Here is a 22,448-nt window from a genome sequence, read left to right on the forward strand (position 1 = left end):
GAGGAACAGAACTCTTTTAGAAACCCCTAGGCATAAGGGAGCAAGACTGGGCCTAAGGTAGCAAGACTAGGCCTAATGTACCAGAAACCTAACAGAGAAACAACAGCTCTATAGAGACTGGACATGAGGCAAAGCGGGATGTCCTTGGCTCACGAGCTGGTAAAGCAGAATGTTCCTACCAAATGAAGAAAGAATTACATGACTTTTGCTGAGTAGCAGTACAAAATGACTATATGCTTACTCAAGAGATTAGGTCAAGAAACCGTCACCAGGGGGACACCAGGCTGCAAAGACCACCAGGGACCACAAGAGACCCCTGATGAAGACTCTCAAATACCAAAGATGGACTTCTGGCAAAGGGGGGGGGTTATGGAAATAATTTGTTTAATGCATTAACTAAGCAGTTGAAACAAATGAACATGCAATAGGTATATGTAATAAATAACAAAGAAGTGTGAATCAGGCACACACTCAATTAGAGGAGCAATCCTGCGAGCGTCCAGTGCACTGTAAGAAAAGTGCCTGCTTTTTAACACTTTCAAAACAGTGTGAAAGGGTCTTTTTGCCAACTTTTCGGTATCAATAGCATAACAATGTCAGGTTTCTCTAAACTTGCTGGCTTCATATCTTGTATAATTTAGTGTGTTCTAGTTCATCACCTGACCTTTCTTATCCCTTTTTCATGAATTTCTGATCTTTTAGAGCAACTGCTGGGATAAAAGCGTCCTTGAAAATAAGTATGTATGCCATGAAAGGCTTAGATTTTCTAGGTTAGATTTTGACACAACAAAAGATAGTAAGGATAGAAAGAATTTAAATACCTGGTTACAACTCTGCGGCCCTTAGTAATATTCACGACTATACTTGTGAAAATGCTACTGCTTTTCCCCAGCTGGGCAGACAGACTTGGCGGCATCTGATTATAATGCTTTAGCACTAAATCCCATATCCTGGAATTAAGGAAGGTTGAAATCCCCGGTAAAATTACTGCTTAGAAAAATGTTCAAGGGGAACTAGCAAAGCAAATTTGGTGTTGGTTAAAGAAGTAAGATTCCTTTTTCTTTTTTTCTTTAATAGCAGCAGTGAACTTATGTCAAACAGCACAGGAATAGGGCAGGGTTATAAAAGAGTTTTACTCTCTGAACCTAAGTCACGAAATGTAGCTGCTAACCAGGAGGAAAAAAAACATAATTACCCACTAAATAAGAACTATACATGAAATGAATGAGTCAAGGATCTTGAGTTGTGGTGGGGAAAATCACACTGAAGAAGTGATGATCAGGACACTTACTTTAGCTTTCTTATTATACAACCAAGCTATCAAGTACATTCTAATATAGCAAGTACTTAAAAATTTCGAAGCTAAGTTGTTGTACTGAAGTACAGATGAACCCACGACTAAAAACCTGTAGCTGTAAAAGTTTTAATGATAACAAAATTCCCTCCAGCTGAATGTAAAAAGGCTTAATGAAAGTAGTATCTTTATCAATATTTTTCTACTCACTTATATTTTTATATTATCCCAATATGTTCCTATATTTTAACTTGTTCTATATATTTCTATATATCGATTTTTATATTGATATCTTTAATCTCTTTATCAATGATCTGGATGAAGGGATCGAGTGCACCCTCAGTAAATTTGCAGACAACACCAAGTTGGGTGGGAGTGTTGATCTGCTGGAGGGTAGGAAGGCCATACAGAGGGATCTGGACTGGCTGGATTGTTGGGCTGAGGGTTGTCAGTCATTGGAACAGGCTGCCCAGGGAAGTGGTTGAGTCACCATCCCTGGAGGTGTTTAAAAGACATGTACAGATGTGGTGGTTAAGAATATGGTTCAGTGGTGAACTTGGCAGTACTAGGTTAACGGTTGCACTCAATGATCTTAAAGGTCTTTTCCAACCTAAATTATATTATGCTGTGATTCTAATCTATGGTGAGCAGTGCAGGTTTCTTCATCTGAGATGCATCTATTCCTTCGCTTCAACAGGAAAATTCCACCTTTTTAAGCATTAAAAAATTGTGTTTTCTATCACATCAGCAAAATTTAATTTCTCTATGACCCACTGAACAATTTTTAAAACATTGGTCAGAATATTGGGAAGCAAAAGTGACATTTTGAGTTACCTGAACAACAGATGAGACCCTGAACTGAACAGCACGCTGCTGTAAGTTTACTTATGAAAGTCAGAGACTCTAGAAGACTAATACTACTGTTCAAAAGATACACAAGGTTTGTCTAGAATAGATGCTTTATTATTTGCATTCTGTAAATTTTAATACATGATTGAATTTCTACATCATTTTCTCTGTTTAAGCACATCCTGGTCTTTTCCAACAACCCAGTCAATTGCACCTTTATTATGTACAGTCAGTATTTATGAAATATTGCATTTGTATCTATGAACTTAGAAAAATAACATGCAAAGGAAATTGTTACCATGAAATTGATTAAAAAAAATAGGTAAAACAGTCAATCCCCTTTTAGTGTGTTATGGCTTTGCACCAAGTATCAGATGTCAAAACAAACAGTTTAAGATGCTTCTTGTTAAAGGCACTTACTGTTCTTCATATACACTTTCAAATTAGGTTCTATTGCATTAAGAAATGTATCTCTGGGTTCATACTTTCGTAACACAGCAGAACAGTCCAAAAAGGCAGCATTAATAAATGGGAAAAAAGGGTTTCTGTTAAAAATATTAAAGTACTAAGAATTAACACTAATGCTCAGGATTTGGTCCTTATAAAACAGGCAACAGCATTCAGGCAACAGTGATTTCTTTTCTTAGATGCTAACAAAATAATATCCCCAAAAATGAACTCTTCCAGTTCCAGCGTATAGATATGTCTAAGTTGAGTAGCGTACCCTTTAACATCTACCCCAATAAAAATGCAGGTTTACAAGACTAACTACTGCTCCACTTCAGCTGTGAAGAAAGAAAACCTCAAAAGAGCATTATACATGCACATATTAGCAAGCCTACAATTCCGTGTCTCTGTATCTGGATGGCTGCCCATAATACCCCTTCTTAGAGTGGTCTGAGAGCTGCTGACGGTACTCCTCCTCCTCCTCTGCATCGCTGCCATAACTGCCACGGTTCTCTAGGTAAGGTCTAATAGGAGGTTTCTGTGGTTCTGGAGGTCTGGAGCTAACACGGGAAGACAGGAAAAAAGAGGAAGAGGTAATGTTTACTTTTGTTTTCAAAAGCTGAAAAATAATTATATATCGTATGGGTTTTATGGCCATGTACAACCTAGAAAACCATGGAGCCCATGAACAATTGCATGGCCATGGTAAGCCTCATCTGGAGGGGAATCTTATTTCTACCAAGCTGGAGCCTGATGTTCACACATTTGATCTACTTGACCTATGTGGAAGAATGCCAAATTTAAAATTATTAAACACCTCCACGCACACACATACACATCAAGAGCTTAACAGGTTTTCAGTTGTTGCTGCTACCTCAGCTGATATTTTCCTCAATTATTTTTGCACCAGATTCTTTCTATGCCTGCTTCTTTTGCATCCCCAGTTTCCTGTCTCAAGGTCTGCAGACTTCTTATGTGACATTTATTAAACTGACATCCTTCTCTCCTCAATCAAGGCTCTCATCCTTAAAAGTGGGCACAAATAACCCACATATGCTTTTTATACACTGCGATGCTACCCATTCAATATGACACTAAGCAGGTAGATAGAAATACAATCTGCCAAGGGCATTTCCTCTGTTTCAAGAGCCATTATTTTTGCAGTTCCACACTGTATGAAAACAAGATGTTATCCTCCTTCTATACTACCCTTTGCTTAAGCACTTCCTTTAGGCCAAAAATTGGCTCTGCAAATACTTTAGCAAATGCATATAGTGTTTCTTCCTGGGTAACTCAAAATACTGTAAATGAATTAAAAGAAAAAAAAAAATCCCGAAAAACAAGAAGAGTTCACCGAAACTTTGCCCCACCTTTACAGTAATCTTTAAGGCACAACAAGAAAGCGATATACCAAAGCAGGATTATTTGTATGAATAAGAACTGGTCAGATCAGTTTACCTCCTGCTGGTGAAATAAACAATCAAGACAGAATGTTTTGAACTGGATACACCTTACCTCACAGGCTGGGGCCAGTTCTGTTCGGACTTCTGTGCTTTCACAGGGACAGCATAAATATCCGGGTGCTTCTGGGCTATTTCAAGCTTTAAAAGAAAGTAAGAGAAAAGAACTATTATTTTGAAGTCTGTCCATTAGGGATCCTAGACCACAGATCCACAGGTCACAGCTACATCTGAAACAACTAAAGCACAAATTGGTAACTGATCTTATTCATATTCCTACAGTTATATCAGCTTTTCCTAGAGTTGTAATTCAAAGTGCATGTGAAAATAATAGCAATAGAAGTATCAGAAGACAGCTTTCTACAGTTATAATAGGAAGCCTTAAAATATATCCTCTTTTCACATCCAGACCGCAAAATAGTATGTCTGTAGGTGTGGTTTCCCAAACTTCTCCCTCCAGAAGCAATACAATGCAAGGGCTTGATTTTCATTTGCAGGATGCAGGCTGTTCCATATTGGAAAGCACAGCAGAGGGAGAATGCATGTCTTCTTACCCTGGCATTTTGGGCCTCTTGTAGCTCTTGCATTCTTTGCATCCTCGCCTTATGATCCATCTCCTCAAATATTTTGACCTTCCTCAATACAGATTTTGGAGTATTTTCTTGTTCGCTTCCTTCCTCTTCCAACTTTGCCGTCTCCTCCTCTTCCTCTGCAGGTGGGACTGCTGGCTGAGCGTTTCTCAGGATGGGTCGCCCAAAGGCAGGTTTCGCAGAAACAGGTGGTGGTGCTGCTTTAGCTGATGCAGTTGAAGTCTCGCTGCTGACAGCAACATTACTTGACTTGGAGTCATAGTTCTTGGGGAAGTCATATAGATCCTCCTTGTTTTGTAACTTCCCCTGTCAGTATAAAACACACAAATTTCATAATTTTCATTTCAAATGAAGGCTTTAACACTGTCAATCCTCATCCGAAGTAACACTTGAAAGGTATTTGAACTGCTGCAACATTTTGACCATACACTCATACACTACAGATCAACCTATAGAAGACTAACACACTTAGACTTGTTTGTCCCCTTTCTTAAGGATTACCAGAACTACAACGTGTGTTAGGTGACAGCACAGAGAAAAGTAACATCCCAAATCATTTGTCAGTACTATCTAATGTAGAATATCACTACCAGGAGTTTAGAAGTGCACAGGACCCACACCTGTTTTCTGTTCCATCTTCATTTGCTTTACACGTCCTGCTCTGCCCAATCTCCATTATCAAGGCATACTTGAATATATTTTGAATACATGCAGGATGTGAGGGCACCCATCTTCATAAAGAAAGCAGTTTGGCATCAGGAGAAATCAAGAATTGCTAAAACAGAATTTGGTGTCCAAACAAAAATATTTTCCCCCTGCATCATTCCTGAGCAAGGTTTGAATAGACAGTTAATGTCAATTTCTAGTGATGGAGACTAATTTCAGAAGTGGTGGATTCTGGTTTTGTGCTTTGCATTAATGGCTGTCAGATACACTTTTCCTGATGATTAACTTAAGTTTGTCCTTGCTGAGCTAAAAAAGTGCCTTTCAATTTGTTGGCAGACACAAAAAGGAGTCTACTTTCTTATTCCATATAGAGATTACACATAAATGATAACAGTTCTCTTCAAATAAGTTCTCTGTCTGCTTGATCCTGCAACACCCTCAGTCATTCCTTCTCTCCACACTTAAAATGTTTTTTAATCTCTGGTAATTCCTATTGCTCTTCCTAATGTCCCACCCTGGAGAGTTCTCCAGAAAAAGGAACTTTGTATTCAGAATTGTTTCTACAAGTTTACCTTAGGTGGTTCAGGCTTGAATGCTGGAGGTGGACTCGGTTCTCTAAGGATCTCCCTGCTACCAGCTTTTCTCAACTGAGCCCTTGGTTCTGGATTAATTTTTTTTAAACTCTATGAAAGAAAATAAGAAAGAAAAATCACTGCAGTATCCAGTAACTCAATAATTTTTCTGTCAAGTTTACTATTTTGAGAACAATAACCAGGAGAAAAATGACTGTCAGCAACCTGACCACAATCACTACAGATGTAATTGCAAAGTTCAAGGTGATGAGACATCATCAAGAAACCTATAGAGTTAGGCTGAAAAGCAGAGCTATTACTATTTTTGCTCTGCACAAGGTAGCTCTAAAACACTATCAGAGGTAAGATTAAGTTGCAGTTTTTAAAACTCATTTTTAAGCCATATATACAGGGCTTTCAGAAAGTCCAAAGTACAGTCTTATTGAAAATCCAGTCATCTCACCTCCTCATGATGCACAGGTTCAGAGGACCGGCTAACAGATGAAATCCTTGGTTCATCCAAGGGCTCATCAAGTTCATTGTCAGTGTATGCACCTCCTTCTCCATCCGTATCCTCTAGGTCACTAATCAGCCGACTGTCACAACTCAAATAGTCAGCACCCATTGCCGTAAGGTAAGACATACGATCATCTGCATCATCTTCCAAGCTGTCCAGCTAGAGAAAAGTCAGTCAGAATTAAGGAACAAATAGTAAATATGTAAGAATTAGAGTCTAGTTAGGTCTCAACATCATGCCAAACAACTCCTTAAGAATGACTTTGCAGAACTGAAACTCTAAGGTAGAATAATAAAGGAAAGTTCTCATCATTCTCCCCAAGCCACAGCATTAGTGATGAAAGCTCCAAAGAATAAAACAAAGAACAATAATAAGTAATTTTTTGTTACCAAGAAAAATATCAATCGACTACTTATCTAATCTATCCAGCACTGGCAAACAAAATTGTGAACAATTTTTACTGGCAAGAGATATCTTGAGACATCTGTATAGCTTAGCAGAGTATGGACTGACTGCTTACCTTTCCTTCTGATACCCATACTGCTTCTCCTTGCTGTTGCTGAATTGTATCTTTCAGACTACCATACCAGCTATCATTGGCAGAATTCAAATTGATGGTGGCTGTAAAAAGTGAAGGAAAAAGTATATATACACAGCAAATGCAATGTGATCCTTTATCCAGTCTTTGCTGTTTAACACTTTTTGGTTTAGTTATGTGAGAATGTTAAACAGCCATTTCATTCAGATCATTGACAGAACCATGGTATTTTTATTTTCTCATTTGTCCATTCCACAAGCTTATTAAATAACTTATCTTTTAATGACAGTATGCGGATTCATAATTTGTTTTGTATTAGAATTTGGCAGAACAAGGAACTTTGAGAAAAGTCAAGGAAGGGATTGCTCATGACCGTACCTTCACACCCTTCTAGTTCTAGCTTGCATGAGTTAACTTGCAGGTTAGTAAGTGGATCCTCAAGACCCATAATCACATCCACCACACTCTTGCTAAGCAGGTTAGACACATGTTCCTCCTTACCTGTGAAGAGGTGCGAACAAGTTTTCTTCAGTTTGTTTGCTTGCTCATAAAGTTTTCTCGAGCTCTTGTTAGATGTGGAGCACAGCCTTTGTCTCATGGTTTTCACACCCTGCTTACTGTCTGGGTTAAAGAAGACTACAATTGGAAACCACTGAGTATAATTTAGCAGGTCCACTGCTTTAGGAGTCACATCCAACAGAGCATGTTTATCCTGTTAACAAGAAAGCCCAGTCAGCATGCTGCTTGTGGGAAACAAGAGGAGGTGCTTGGAACATCCTAAGAAAACCAGGATATTTTTGTCCAAATAAGACCACAACTTGTTGGATTTTTCCCTCACAGTTATATCACATTCAGAAGCCACAGCAGGCAGCCATTTTCTTTCAGCTCCATTTTTCTGAACAGCTTTTGCCTGAATGTCAGTTAACTAACTTTCATGGTAAGTAAAATGCACTTATTGCACTTTTTTTCCCTAAATAGGTAGTGAAAGTTAACTAGCTTTTCTCTCTACTTGCCCCTACCACAACTATTCTGGGTGCTATCTGTGAACTTTTATCTATTCTTACTAGCTGAGGCAAATCTCACTTTCTTCATTTGATATATTACTTCTTAGCTACTTCTAGTACAAAGATGAATGGGATTTTCAAATGTGTGCTTCAGTGAGGCCTGAGCTCTGAACAGACTTCTGTATGACACTGTAACTCCTCTGGCATTGATGTGATTAGGCCCAGGGCAATAAGATGTAGAGTACATTCTTTTTGCCTTAAGATTTTTAGGCTTCTTGATTACCACCTAGTTACTTGATCTCTAAACAGTATTAGAAAAAGACTCAATGCAATCACAGTAGATGCCACTTAGCTATCATAGTCACTTCCTGTTCATTTCAGTAGCAGCAACTTTGAGGAAACCTAAAACTTTCAGTTTTGGATGACAGTAAGAACAAACAGAGCACGGTGTGACAGTAAAGCCTCCATGGCAAATTCAGAAAGCATATAGTAAACCACAGACAACCACATGCTCAGATTTAGAATGCACTAAGAAAGGAAAATTTAATTTCTAACATCCAGTTCACCCTCCCACTTGGAGGACAGCTATGGAAATCATATAAATTGTTGTTGAACAATTTCAAAACAGCTCTAACATTAAGCCAAGTCTAATTATTACAGAAATAGATGCAGTGAAGACTTTAGGACTCTGCAAGTTTTAGGAGCAAACGACTCAAAGAACATGCCTTTGAGAGTAAGCAATTTTCACAGAGAAATACTCTACCTGCTCAATGATTTGCCTCACAGTGTTCAAGCGCACTACGCCAGTTGACTTCTCTGAACCTGCATCTCTGGGTTCTGTCTCTGCAAAGACAACATTTTAGCTTATATGGAGTGGCTGGGCAGCTGTGATTATTAAGTTATCCATTCTCTCTGTTAAGGATGGGTGACAAGGAAGCTAGGAAGACAACTTACTTGCTGTCTGGTACAGATGAGGCAAATCATTTGACAACTTCTCCATAGCGACATCTGCAATAGGGCCGAATATCACCACGGGTCTCTTAAAACCAGCTGAAAAAATATTCGGAGAAAATATATGTCTGATAAGACTGGTTTTATATACAAGTGAAACGGCACAGACAAGATCCTCAATTACTATGCAAGGCTATAAATAAGTTGAAGATATTAAAAAAATATAGATTTTTGTTCCCCAAAAGTTTGTGCAACAGCTTAACTCGTACAGAAAGCTATTTTATCAGCTGAGAAAGCAAAAGAGATTGTTTTAATTTAACAGCTTCCTTATTTCTTCTAAAGAAGATGTATGGAGAGGATTTTACATTCCGAAAACATATAGCAAATCTTCAGTAATCCCTCCATCCAGCAAAACAGCATGAACCTTGACCCAGTGTGTTTTGTGTGAATAAAGACACAAATGCTAAACCAGCTGCAGGGCAGCTTGAATAAGAAAAGAAAAGCAAAATTTTTATGTTTATATCAAAACAAGTGCAAGCAAACACGGTCTTCGTAAGTTAATAGGGCAATACCATTACATTACTCAGTCTTCATCTTGACATCTGGGAGCTCCTTTAAAATAGTTTTTACTGTATGTTTTGTTCCATAATACTGTCAAGTGCAAATACTCAGAAGACTATCTTGAGTTGCTCAACATCATTAGTAATACAGCTAGTTTAGAATCACAGACCACATCAACCTTGATCACATTTGGACAAATTTTTGAAAATATGTGGGTTCCACTCTCAAGGTAATGTCAAAGTGGTATTTATGAGCAAGCTAGATTGTGATTGATCTCAGGCATATGAATTGTACTTTCAGAGTTAGTCAAGGGGAAGCTGAGGAAACAAGAAAATCCTGCTTGTTTCTTCCTTTTTTCATTGTAAACCTTGAAACTGGCATGTGTAATTTGGAGGCAAAGGAGAACAGCAGCATCTTGAAAACACAGAACGTTTCTTTCTTAGAGTAGTTAACAGCATCCAGAAATTTGCATTCTGAAAAAAATGTTATCCCTTCCTGGTGCTCAAATTTAACACTGAACCCAACTTGTTTGAAATCACTTACTTAGCTGACCAAACATTTGGACTCTAAACCGGCCAGCAATAAACAGGCAGCTGGCTCACAGCAGTTTCACTTACCCTCACGCAACTGAACTCGCTCGTAAGCTGGGAATTTTGTGCTCACAGATACAATAGCTGTCAGATCCTCACGACTCTTTCTCAGGTTCTTCTTCACTCCAGATCGCTGGCCACGTGTTCTCCAGAAGTCTGCCCTATCACTTGAGCCGTCTTTTTGGGCATTTTGAACACTGGCCATCTGCTCAGCTCTGACAGAGAAAGCACAGACTTCATTTGTACAGAACTAGTCAAGGAGGGCAAAGACACTTTCACTGAAGAACAGATTTTCAATTTACAACAGGTAATTTGCCAGATAGACAGCTGCGAGCGCAGGAATGAATAGAGAAGTCCAGGGTCTTCTGCCTTGGAGCAAACATAGTGTCAGAATGATGCCCCGACTTGCCACAGCTACAAAATTGCTGGGCGGGAATGAGTCCTCAGGTCTTAAACTGATAACTCACACAAGCATAAATAAGAGAATGGCAAGTGTAACTCAGAACTGAAGGCCTAAGAAATTGCTGTCACTACTCTTTTCTCCACAAGGCCTTGTAAGTAAAGTCACTACAGCATAGAAACAAAGGCTGGTTTGGTGAAATCAATTAACAGAGAGGACAGAATGTATTAACCAGGAAAGGGGTAGAGGACTCACATAAGAAGCATATTTCAGGAACTTCTGTACAATGTAGCTGTGAGCTTTTTTCCCCCCATCTTAAAATCATAACCACACTCAAGAACTTAAAGCTACAGTCTAAAAATACACAGACTTTTTGCTGATGAATTTTAATACTTTTACTCATTGTGCACATTTTGACACTTACTATTACCTCACACAAATTTTGACTAGGACAGCATATTTAAGCAAAAAATATTGCTGTGGTTCACCCCGTATTTCATCTAAAAAATAAGGACCACAGCTACCAAGAAATATTAGCCCTGGAATAAGTTCTTGAAACATTTTCCAAAAGGATATACAAAAGAAATTCAAGCACCCAAGTTCTTTTAAAAGATTAATCAGAATATTCTTGCACACGAGCTTCCTAAGGTGTAGGGGTTTGATGTTGGGTTTTTTTTGGTTTGGTTTGATTTCATTGGGTTGGGAACAAGGTGGGGGGTAGAGAAGAAGGGAGAAAAAAGGGGGGGGGCGGAAAGGGAAAAATAGGACCCTCCACTGATTTTCTAGAAGAGGAACTGAAGCTAGCAGTCAAACCTTGGCTGATTGCTGAGACAGAAGTTCTAGGCCTGTGTTGCAAATACCTGATCTACTATGTAGGTAACATCACCCTCTCTCATCCTTTCCTCACTCTCCCATTGTAAGGGGAAAAAAAAAAAAGGTATGACATAGGAAGCAAAAATCACTTGGACAAAAAACCAACTTAGTTCTAATAATGCATAGGAAGACAGGATGCCACCTTACCTGCTCTTATTTGGAATGAGTCCCTTTTCCAGTTCATTTCCAATTCTCACAGCCAGCCAGTTTCCCAGTTTGCCATCATACAGCGTATCAACTACTCTAAAGATCTCCCCTCTGGTGAATGCTAAGCTTTGTGGTGACTCTTTTTCACACTCAAAGTGGCTTCTGATGAAGAATGAATCTCCTCTGCCACAGGCCATGATGTCTCTGTAGACTAAAACAGGAACTCTCTTTTAGTTTATATTTTTTACACTTTCAAGAAAGATTAAGCCATAATTCTAGAGAACAGTTTTGAAATTCTTCCCCTCCACTCAAAAATGTGCAAAAAAACAGCCTTCATTCACATCTATTGGCCTACACACACATTATCAAGAGTGTTCTATATTTGTTCACATACAGCCCTTGCAGCTCTGATGGCAGGGAGTACTTGCATCTTTCCAAAGTAAAAGTCAGCTATGGTACTTCAATATTACAGCAGGCTGTGTCTCCAACAGGAACGCAAGATGCTTTGCTTGCTCCTTAACTGTTCATCAGTAAAACTGTCCCTTTGCTGCTGACTGAATCCCTTATGACTGCCAAGGCACAGCAGATAAGTAATGCCAACAGCAGACCTTGGGCCAGCCGCTACAGACAGAAAAGCAGAAGGAACACGCAGTACATTGTCACTCTTCAGGATTAAGAAGAGAGGCTGTTTGTTAATAATGAAAGAGATGGAGAAGTGCTCTGAAAAACACATCACATATGCACATATGTATGATCCTTGTGGTATGGAACATAGCCAAACTACTGAAAGGGAAAGTAACTAAAATGCTATCAACAATAAGCACAAGAGACATTATTTGTGGTTTCACTGACAAAACAGAGCTTAAAAGATTCATGGATATACACACATTTTATTCAAAGCACCTACCATCGTATTTGCTTTGAGCCAAAATTGTCACTGTTTCACCTTTGGGGATTTCTAAGAGATACAAAACAGCATCTTCCCGAACAATGCCTCTGAAGTCTTGAGTGTTTACCTACGCAGAGAGGAAAAAAAAATTAAAAAAAATCAACACCTGAAAAATCAATAATAAAAAGGAATAACCAAAGATTTTTTTTTGATCTAAAAATCTGAAATATTCTCTCCCCTTATACTTTCTTGTTGAAGTCAATATGGATGTCTGTTGCCACCAGGATTATTTTATTCCATCCATTAACAGTAATCTTTCTAAAGTAACAAGGTCCTAGATGTGCACTGCTAGATTTTTTCCTTCTATTTTGATATACTCCAAAAGACCTTGAAAATCAAGGCTATCACAGGAGAAAATAGACAGAAAATGACATCAGCCTCCTATTTGCATTTTAGAAAAAAAAGGCGAATGTAGGAGGACAAAATGGCATAGACGATATAATTGGGAAAGTGGAAAAATAAATCACTGTTATCCACGGAAATCATAAAGATGAAAGAAGAAAAATAAATTGGCCTAAATTTTTCCTCACTCCAAGACTAGGAAGAAGCATTGTACAGAAAATTTATTCTCCCATCTTGGGGTATTTTTCTTGATTAATATTTCTCTTACCCAACCCTTCCACAGAATCTTAAACTAAAGCTTGATAGACAAGTCTCCTTCAAAAACTCATTTCAGTTAAGACCCCTCCACCACACATACACACTTACAAAGCAATAACTTGACTTGCTAAGATTTTAATTTCTTCCATAATTCCACTAAGAAGCAAACTAAAAAATACAAAGGACATTTGCATTTCAGGGACACAGACTCATACCTTAAGAATCTGATCTCCTTCCTGTAGTCCCTCCTGATCAGCTGAGGTGCCTTCTTGAATTCCAGCAATAAATATCCCTACATCATTTCCACCAGCCAGTCGTAGACCCACACTGTCCCCTTTCTTGAATCTCACCATTTTCGTATTAGGACTACGAGATTTACAGGCAGAAAACAGAAGTAAGGCCAGATGTTAGGCATGTAACAGGTTGTCAAGAGAAAAGAATTGCAACTCTGTTAACAAAACTATATTAATAATATTCTTAGCCCCTTTCTTTCACTATACAGGCTGTATTTACCCAGGTAATTCTTCAGTGAGGGAACGAAAGCAGAGAATTTGCATTTTTCAGAGTGGAAACTGAACTAGGAAGAGTGAGTAAGTGGCATACACAGACTTGACAGAGCAGGAAAACAACTCCTTGCTCCTGAAGTCCCCAAATAGTCCCCTACCTATTGGATCCTCCCTCACACAAGCAGTTGGGTTTTTTGTGAAAACACTCTGACTAACAAGTAATCATACTCATTGCTTGTTCCTGTATATGCTTGAGAACTGTCATATGCCTTAAATTTGTACCTATTTTCTTTGCAGTTTAACATGTTAATTAGACAGAAGTCTAAGTTTTCTCGTAATGAGAAATATTTCCAAGTATATTCTACTGGTATGTTAACAATCAGTCCTTTCATATTGCAGTGGGAGAGGCTACTGGGCTAGGTTCAGCTTTTTTGCTGTCAGAAAAGCTGTATGCCCGAGTGACCTTCAACACAGAGGACAGTACTTATCAGTCAGCCTTTCTCAGTAATACCCTAAGCCTGTATTATAAATTCCCCTTCACCAAAATAATCACTTGATTAATTTGCACATCAATGACAACATAGGCAGGGTCCAACCCAGAAAAAACCAGAGAATCCATCTGGGAAAATACTCCAAGCTACTGAATATCTTCAAAAAGTTATCTTTAGGCTTCTCCTTACAATCTCAGTGCTCTTCTCCCTTCAATTTCTGCATTTGGACACCCTCAAAAGAAAATGCGTAAGTTGGTTTGCTATTAAATAGTTTACAACATTTAGTATCTTAATTGTTAAAGAATCAACAGTAACAGGTTCCATTTGAGTAGTTACAAAAATCAGAAAAAAAAAAAAAAAAAAAACCAAACCAAAACCAAAACAACAAAACAAACACAAAAAAAAACTTTGGAAGGAATATTTTGTTCACTTCTAAGCAGAGACTACAAATGCAATATGGACTGCACAGGCTCGGATTTGAAGAAAATACATCAATTTCTGTACAGAAATTTCCAGCTTATATAGAAACACATGTTTGGCCTTGTGTTGCAACGAGCTTGTTTACTAATTAATTAGAGGACATTCTCTTTGTATCTTAATATCGCAGAGAAGGGGAGGGTTGTGTTTTGTGTACATATAAAACAATCGAAGAGGTGTAAAATACATTTCCATAGAATTGCATAGGTTAGAATGGCCCTCTGCTCAAAGCGGGTTGTTCAGGGCCTTGACCAGTTCTGTTTTTGAGTATCTCTGGTGGTGCAGATACCACAACCTACAAGGGAAAGCTGTTCCAGTGGTTAATTACCCTCGTTAAAAAGTTTTCTTCTGTTCCAGCTTGTGTCCCTTGCTCTTTTTCCTACTACTGTACCTGTCTGAGAAGAGTATGGCTCTGTTTTCTCTACAGCCACTACCCATTAGGTTGTTGCAGACAGCAGTAAGATGTCCCTTCAGTCCTCTCTTCTCCAGGCTTAACAAACCCAGTTTTCTCCATCTTTTCTCATTTGTCATACGTTGCAGCCACTGACCCCTTAGACTTGTTCCAGTATGTCAATGGCTTTCTTGTCCTGGCGAGCTCCAAAACAGACATAGTACTCCAAATACTATCTTAAAGTGCCAAGTAGAGCAGAATAAAAATATAAAACTATGCCACTGTGCACACTCCCATGCAAGTCCAGAAGCATAGGGGTGTTCTATATCTTCCAGGTAGAAGGCAAGTCTATAACTTCCAGGCAGATACTATTACAACTAAGTTTAACTCACATATGGTCAGTTAGAAGGCACTTCACCTCTTCTTGGCATTAAGCTGTAAAAGGAGTATCTCTTCAAATGAGAAAAAAACCCTGAAACCCATACAACCAAGAACCAGGTACAGGTCACTGGAAGAACACTAAGTGCAAAAGAACACGTCAAGTGCCACCTTACCCATATATTGCTTCATCTTCAGGGCTGGGTTTAAGAATTGTTCTTGCAACTGCTTTTGGTTGAGACACTGTAAATAAAAAAGCCAGTAGAAGTTACTGAGCTATTGAAAAAGTCATAAATGGCAGCAATTTTAAACTACCAGATAGCAATCAAAACCACTCCATGCCAAAGGTAGTACAGATTTAAATGTCAAGCATCTCTTTGACTAGAACTGATTTTCTTCCTTTTTTAAAAAAAAAAAAAAAAAAAAAATTGAAACAGAGCAAAAGGTAAAGGGAGGGATAGACAACTCTTACAGGCAAGCCAGATCAGATTTCAGGAATAGCTTCATTTGGCTGCTTAGGGCAATAGGCTACGGTAGATGCTCTAGGAGAGTACTTGCTTTTTGAGGCAGTAATTCTAATAACCAACTGCCGTCAAACAATCTCAAGTGTTTCTTCTCTTTCTGCACCACACAGCAAAGACAGACCTCTTCTTTGTGTGTCAGGATGCAGATGACATGAAGTTTATACTAGATATGTCAACATGATGGGGGGAGTAGGCATTCGGCAGCCAGGGAAAAAAAAAACGAACCAAAAACTTCAAATACTTACCTGCTGGGTCATCTTGGTACTTCATTTCTTTGTTTGTGTCTACAACTGTAACACCAGGAGTAGCAATGTCACCAATCGATTTGAATGGTGTAGGCATTGCTCCCATCCTGGGCATCCTACTGGACGGATCATCTTTTGCACTAAAGAAAAAAAAAGTGTAGTGAAATCAGATAAGAATGCCATGTATTTTAAGACACATTAGAAAAATGGACTAGAAAAGACTGCTTCTTACTTTGGTTTCTCTTCCAGCTTTTCATTGGATGAATGCGAATCTAGATCAGAATGAAGTAATCTGTCATCTTGAGGGGAGAATGATCTGTTTGACTCTATTTCAGAAATGTCTGTAAAGAGAGCAGCAAATCAAGAAATTTGGGATTTGTTTAAATTATCTGCACACCTCATCACCACATTTATTTACAAAGCTGTCATATACTGACCTTTAAGCCTACTCCCGTTTCAAGGTAGATTTGACTAGAGTTCAAAAAGTGCTGTATACCTTTTAGTGCTTCCATCCTCCTCCCCCCCGCCCCGGCCCCAAAAATATTTCAGGAAGGTTTCACACAACCTTTAGGAAACACACTCATGTCATACAACTACTTTGAGTATAACACGTACTCATTAACTAGTGTTAGCAGCCTTTTATTTGAGGTTTCATGGAGGTTCCCAAAAAGACGACCACCTTGACATTAACAGCCCTCACATCATTGCTTTTCCGTGACAAAAGAAACAGAGTAGCCCTCAGACTTGAAGCATATCTCAGTTTTCACAGTAAGACCTATGAAAATTTGCATCCAATATTCTGACATCAGAGCAGCAAATATCTTGCACTAAATAATGTAACACTCTGCTCCCCCAAATATCCTAGGCCCTTCCCAAAGCAAGATTATGTTGAGAGATATTAGCTCACATACTGTGAGAGATCATTTGTACAGAACAGATCCTGGAAATAGAAACCAGTTGTCCAGGGGGACTTAATTTCCTTTTGTCCTCACATTTTTTACCTCCCGTTGAATGCTGTCATGAATGTTAATGCCCTCAAAAGCAGACACCAGTCCAATCCACTTGTTTTTAAAACTGAAGTCTTCTAATAGAGCAAGTGATTTGCTTGTTCAGAGAAGTAAGATTGATTTTACCAGAACAACATGGCTGCTTCTATCTTTGTCCCTGCCCAAAACGTAATTACATGATTACTACAAAATCCTTCTTTCTCCTAAAGGAAGTGGTCTTGATGCTTAATTGCTATTACTTAGGTTTTGTATGGGTTTTTTTGTTTGGTTTGGTTTAATTTATTTATTTTTAAATAAAGAACTTAGTACTACTCTATCACAGCAAAACACTATAAGCTCCATACTGTCCCTGCACAGAGTTCAGAACTTTTTATCCACATTAAACCTCACCATCCATTTCTGAGTCGCTGTCGTTCAATGAAGGAATGTTGAGCAGTGTTTGCTTTCTGTCCCTAAGGACAACCAGCTGCAGCTTCCCCCGTGACTTCTCAATCAACTTTCGGGCGTCAGCTAAAGACATGTTCTCTGTCACTGTACCATTGATCTGGATATAAAAAGGCAACAATAACACTGCAAGTAAACACGCAAGTCCATGTTGTGCTCAAGTCCAATAGTGAACTTGACTATAACATGACGTACTCGGGAGTAACCGCTATAAAAAACAAGTGTCTGCTAAACTGCTAGCAGCATAACCAGGACAGACCTTAAGAATGATATCCCCTTCATGAAGGTTGCCATCTTTGGTTGCTAGGCCAGTACGGGTCATTTCTTTTATGAAGATCTGACTTCCAAGACGGAGACCATATTCTGGAATCAGGAAAATAAACCACCATAGCTTAGAAGATAAGCAAGGATCCTTTTTTAAAAAAAATAAACAGTGTACATGCAGCACATCCCATTGTAGCATGAGAAAAGAAAAAGAATGCAAACCTAGTAAACCCACTTAACCCCAAGCTAACTCTCCTACTTCTGTGTTGTCACTACAGCAGAACAAACAGCAATCCAAAGCCAATCACAGATGGATAATTAGGCTGCACCTTCCACAGCAGAACAATGCCTTCGTTCTAGATGTGCTTATTAACATGCTGGACTAGATTCTCTCTCTGCATCTTATTTTGCATGATATAGAAAGGGATGAAAAATGGTCAAAAAGCACTACCAGAAGGGCTGGAGTTTTTTGTTTGGTTGGTTTTTTTACCAGTTACTCTATGCTGACCCTGTCCTCTCTGTACCCCAGCAAGTGTCTTGTTTTTTTCAGGAAAAAGATCGTTTTTCCCCCTTTTCCCCTTTGATCCAAGTTACTTGTATCAGCATATTTGCTACTTAACAAAGAGAGGCAACACTCTTAAATATCCTACAACAACAGAAAAGGAAAGAAAGAGCTATCTGCTTTAAAAAATCACCACATTTAAGCGAATCTGCGGAGTATCCATATGAATGGTAGAAATTACGACAGAGTTACTAGCTACATATAAAACTTAACACAGACACCTTAAATTTATCCTTATCAGCTTTATCTTTACAAGCGTAAACAGTATATGCAGGGGAAGAAGAGGAAAGAGGGAAAGGGATCCTTGCTAGAGTCGATGAAAGAAGAGGTTAGCTCATGCATACAAAGCTTAAATGAGCAAAAATTGTTCCAAATCTCAACAGGGCAGATTAGAAAACAAAACAAAACCCCACCACCCACACAATTCCCACAAACAAACCACCACCTCCCCCACAAAAAACAACTAGCAACAACAATAACAATAACCCCAACAACACCACAAAAACAAACACCACAAAAAAAAAACCAACCCCAAACCAAATGAACAAGAACCCAAACCAACAACACTTAAACCCCCAAACAAACAAAAAACCCACAAAAGAATACACAACCTAATCTCAAACACACTTTATAACACAAGAATCTTTATTTCACAGGACATGAAAAGATCAGGCTTTTGGATTTCCTTTACGCACTCCAATACTCAGCAAGGAAAGGCTGTTTCAGCTGTTGCTATTTCAGTATTCCTTAATGACTTTCCGAAACATTCAGAGCCAAACAATCTTCGAAACTAATTTAATTGTACCGAAGGGAAGAAGTGCACAATTAAAAGCAGAGTCTACTCTTCACCCTTTGTAGCTGACACTTCTGACCATGTACCAAGTGTAATCTGAATGATGATCGGATCCATGTTTCCCACCAGAATCAGAATAACAGGACAGAGAAAGTGGAAAACCAAAGGACGCAGTGTCTTGAAAAGACTGAAATGGTGTGGGTGAGCAGTTTTTTGTTCAAAGGTGAAGTTCAAGGTGCTGAGGGAAAAAGCATGCCAAACCAGCCAGGAAGAATGAAAGAACAACTTAAGCGATCAGCTAGAAAATTCCAATATTTAACCTCTAAAAGCAGAGAATGTTCAGCTCCTCTCCCTCCCCAAACAAAATAACATACTGTATTAAAAATGAAATCCTCTCCTCCCCTACTATACCTACCTTCATTATGTCTGCCTTTTGTTAAGAGAACACTGATCGGTCCATTCTGATCCTGTGCAGGTCCCAGGTACTCATGTTGGTGGTGTATTTCAGGTGAAGCACTTCGGGAACGAAGCCTGTCCCTACTTCGATTCCTCACTTCCCTCCCATATCTAGGATCAGGTTGAGATCTACGACTATAACTGGGTGGGCTGTAGTCTCCTCTGTAGTCCCGTTCATAGCCACCATCCCTGTCCATGCTCCTTCCCCTGCTCCGATCTCTTCTATAGTCTCGATCCAAGCTCCTGTCAATGCTCCTGCCTCGACTTCGATCACGGCTGTAGCTGCATTCCCTGTCGCGGTCTCTGCTTTGGTTACGTCCTCTGTTGTGTTCATCTCTATAGCTCTGATCCAGGCTGTTTCCCCAGCTTTGGCTGCGCCCTCCATTACCACTATGCCAGCTTCTATCGGTGTAGCCACTTCGAGCACTTTTGCCATCAAATTCTGCGTGGTCATCCATTACATCTAAAGCTCTGCCCTCATATTCAGGGGATGGGCTTCTCCTCAACGCAGCAGCCTGCACCTTCCTTGGTCGTTTCACTACCTGTTCAGTCCAGTATGAAACAAACAAAAACCCTCCAATGGTCAGAATATGAAATTCAACAGATTAATATTATTCACATTTCAAAAAGAGGTTGGGGGGAAAAAAACCCCAACACAACAATGTTATATTTATAGAACAACCAGTAAATTAGATTACTTAGATGTAGAGAACAAGTATTTACTAATTGGATGGATAAAGAAGAGTAGAAGAAGAATTAAAAGAAAAAAGAAAAAAAAGAAAAAAAAAATCAGATCAGCAACCATACTCTTTTACCTCTGCAAAAGTGTGAGTAATTAATATTCTTTTTCTAGATACCTTCTAAAAAACACGACAAATGCCCAGAAGAGAGAGCAGCAGATGCCTCCCTTAACTAATGAAAGCCAACCTGGACAGCAAATCCTTGCACATGGTCTGCGTATGCAGGACATCGTTTGCCTCATGTAACTTTCATTTTTTTCCAACTATTACTCATAATTCAGTAAAATTAAAAACTGAGGGCATACATTTTATTCACAATTTTTCAACAGGATAATGCTGTAATACTTGTTTAACTTCCATTTGTTTCACCTGTAGAAGTGATGTCTTGTCTTTGTTTTATTTACTTTGTACATTCTACTGGGCAAAGGCTTGCTTTGCTTTATGCATGTATAATACACTTCATAGAAGAAAAACAAAACCTTGGCTGGTTACACAGGTACCTACCACTGTAGAGTGAATAAATTTGTAATTTACTTACAATGGTGGCCACTTTTCCACTTTTCCTAAGCTGTTGGACTGCAAAAGAATGTGGAACATTTTCCATTGGGGTGCCGTTAACGATGACCACCCGGTCATTTTCTCTGGAAGTGGGGGAGGGAAAAAAGAAGAAAAACGGGATTTAAGATGAGTCTCCATGAAAACCCCAGAGCAAAATTTCTTTTTCTTTTCAGGGAAAGCTATGGATTTCATTCATTTTAACAGAGAGTTTTGCTTAAAAACTGTGCTTGTTACACAAACCCTACAATACCTGGACGCTAGAAGAAGCTTTCAGTATGTTTAAAAACCAGACTTTGGGTAGCAGTGCACATCTTTGTACATGTACTATGTCCCACTTAAGTACCTTGCAATAATGTCAAATAAGATTTTGGTTTTTTAAAGAATATTTGTGGTGACCATTAAAACTTTTTTTTAAGTTCTTTCAGAACTCTTAGCCTTTCATACCTAGTGCTAGATGTTTTTCACACCAACATAAGAATTTCAAGAGACCTTCAAACTGCTGCAGCCATAGCGGTGTTCAGACAAATCTTGACAAGTACCACTTCAGTACACTTCTCTGAAACACTGGCATTCAGGTCCCATCTACTCTGAAGAAAGATGATTGTCGGTGGGGGGGTGGGGAAACCAACCAAACTATAATACACAAAAAGTCCTCCCTGCCTTAAAGTACAGGCCAAAAGTATTACTAACTTGTCTATTCAGATCTCTTGCATGTCAAATGAACCATTAAGACTGAACTCAGTTACCCCCAGGAGACAGCCCCATAACACATGACTAATTAAAAACCGTATCTTCCAGAAAAGCATTTCAGCACAAACAGTGCAGGAGATTTAAAACAAACAAACCATCAGTTACTAGCTTTACAGTGAAGCATTAGCTCAAACAATTACTGGCTACTGTGCCATTTTTTGCTAGATAGAAGAAATCTTCAGCACTCGTTATTTTCTCTTCACTGTAATCAAGTCACATCACAATCTTCTTTTTAAATAAGAAGATTACATACTTTAAGCCTCTCTTTATAAGGCACTTTCTCTACCTTCTGAACGATTTTTGTGCCTCTTTTCTTACCCTTCCAATTCCTTTTACTGAATGAATATGCCAGAACAACACATTATATTCCAGGATCAGTTTCATCCGGGCTTTATGGCAGAGTTAAAATAGCTCTCTTCACAGCCCACATATATAAAGATGGTATCAAACTTAATGTTGTAACACTGTATCAAGACCCCACTTTACCATAAAATGCATTGCTGGATTGTAATTCCCACACACGCTGAAGGTTAGAACTATATTCCTTGGTTTGTCAGAGGAACGGCTTTGCATTCTGTTTTCTTCAGAACGTGTTTTGTCTGAATGTGCTCAAATTGCTTGGTATTGCCTTATCATCAATTTACCTAGGATCTTACATAATTTGTGAACGTGATTTTATTCCCAAATCACAGACGATTACGGAACAGGACGGATGAGAGTGGTGTTGTGCAGGGATCACTGATACAAAACGAAGGTTTTGTGCATTTATATTGAGAATGGTTTGTTACCGGCTTCACAAGAATCCTTTTATTCAGTCCTTCAACAACTGCTCCCATGTCAGCCTTTTCATTAGC

The 22,448-nt window shown here is 38.8% G+C and overlaps 1 protein-coding gene across 4 annotated transcripts in view; it reads right to left on the minus strand.

The window, feature by feature from the left end:
- Positions 1 to 2,235: 2,235 nt before the first annotated feature.
- The window catches only part of TJP2 (tight junction protein 2), a 64,020-nt gene continuing 43,807 nt past the window's right edge, over positions 2,236 to 22,448 (minus strand). For all 4 annotated transcript variants that reach the window (XM_065657895.1, XM_065657894.1, XM_065657893.1 and 1 more), the window contains 20 exons: positions 20,825 to 20,927; positions 19,506 to 20,088; positions 17,731 to 17,834; positions 17,418 to 17,571; positions 16,253 to 16,361; positions 16,021 to 16,160; positions 15,428 to 15,494; positions 13,224 to 13,374; positions 12,367 to 12,475; positions 11,460 to 11,670; positions 10,067 to 10,254; positions 8,892 to 8,987; positions 8,701 to 8,780; positions 7,435 to 7,645; positions 6,916 to 7,016; positions 6,342 to 6,554; positions 5,879 to 5,989; positions 4,605 to 4,946; positions 4,106 to 4,191; positions 2,236 to 3,150 (listed from right to left, as the gene is read on the minus strand). In XM_065657895.1, coding sequence (XP_065513967.1) covers positions 2,982 to 3,150; positions 4,106 to 4,191; positions 4,605 to 4,946; positions 5,879 to 5,989; positions 6,342 to 6,554; positions 6,916 to 7,016; positions 7,435 to 7,645; positions 8,701 to 8,780; positions 8,892 to 8,987; positions 10,067 to 10,254; positions 11,460 to 11,670; positions 12,367 to 12,475; positions 13,224 to 13,374; positions 15,428 to 15,494; positions 16,021 to 16,160; positions 16,253 to 16,361; positions 17,418 to 17,571; positions 17,731 to 17,834; positions 19,506 to 20,088; positions 20,825 to 20,927 — 3,328 coding nt within the window. In that variant the 3' untranslated portion in view covers positions 2,236 to 2,981. The remainder of the gene's footprint in view (positions 3,151 to 4,105; positions 4,192 to 4,604; positions 4,947 to 5,878; positions 5,990 to 6,341; positions 6,555 to 6,915; positions 7,017 to 7,434; positions 7,646 to 8,700; positions 8,781 to 8,891; positions 8,988 to 10,066; positions 10,255 to 11,459; positions 11,671 to 12,366; positions 12,476 to 13,223; positions 13,375 to 15,427; positions 15,495 to 16,020; positions 16,161 to 16,252; positions 16,362 to 17,417; positions 17,572 to 17,730; positions 17,835 to 19,505; positions 20,089 to 20,824; positions 20,928 to 22,448) is intronic.

The sequence above is a fragment of the Caloenas nicobarica genome, chromosome Z (assembly GCF_036013445.1).
Source record: "Caloenas nicobarica isolate bCalNic1 chromosome Z, bCalNic1.hap1, whole genome shotgun sequence".
Classification (NCBI taxonomy): Eukaryota; Metazoa; Chordata; class Aves; order Columbiformes; family Columbidae; genus Caloenas; species Caloenas nicobarica.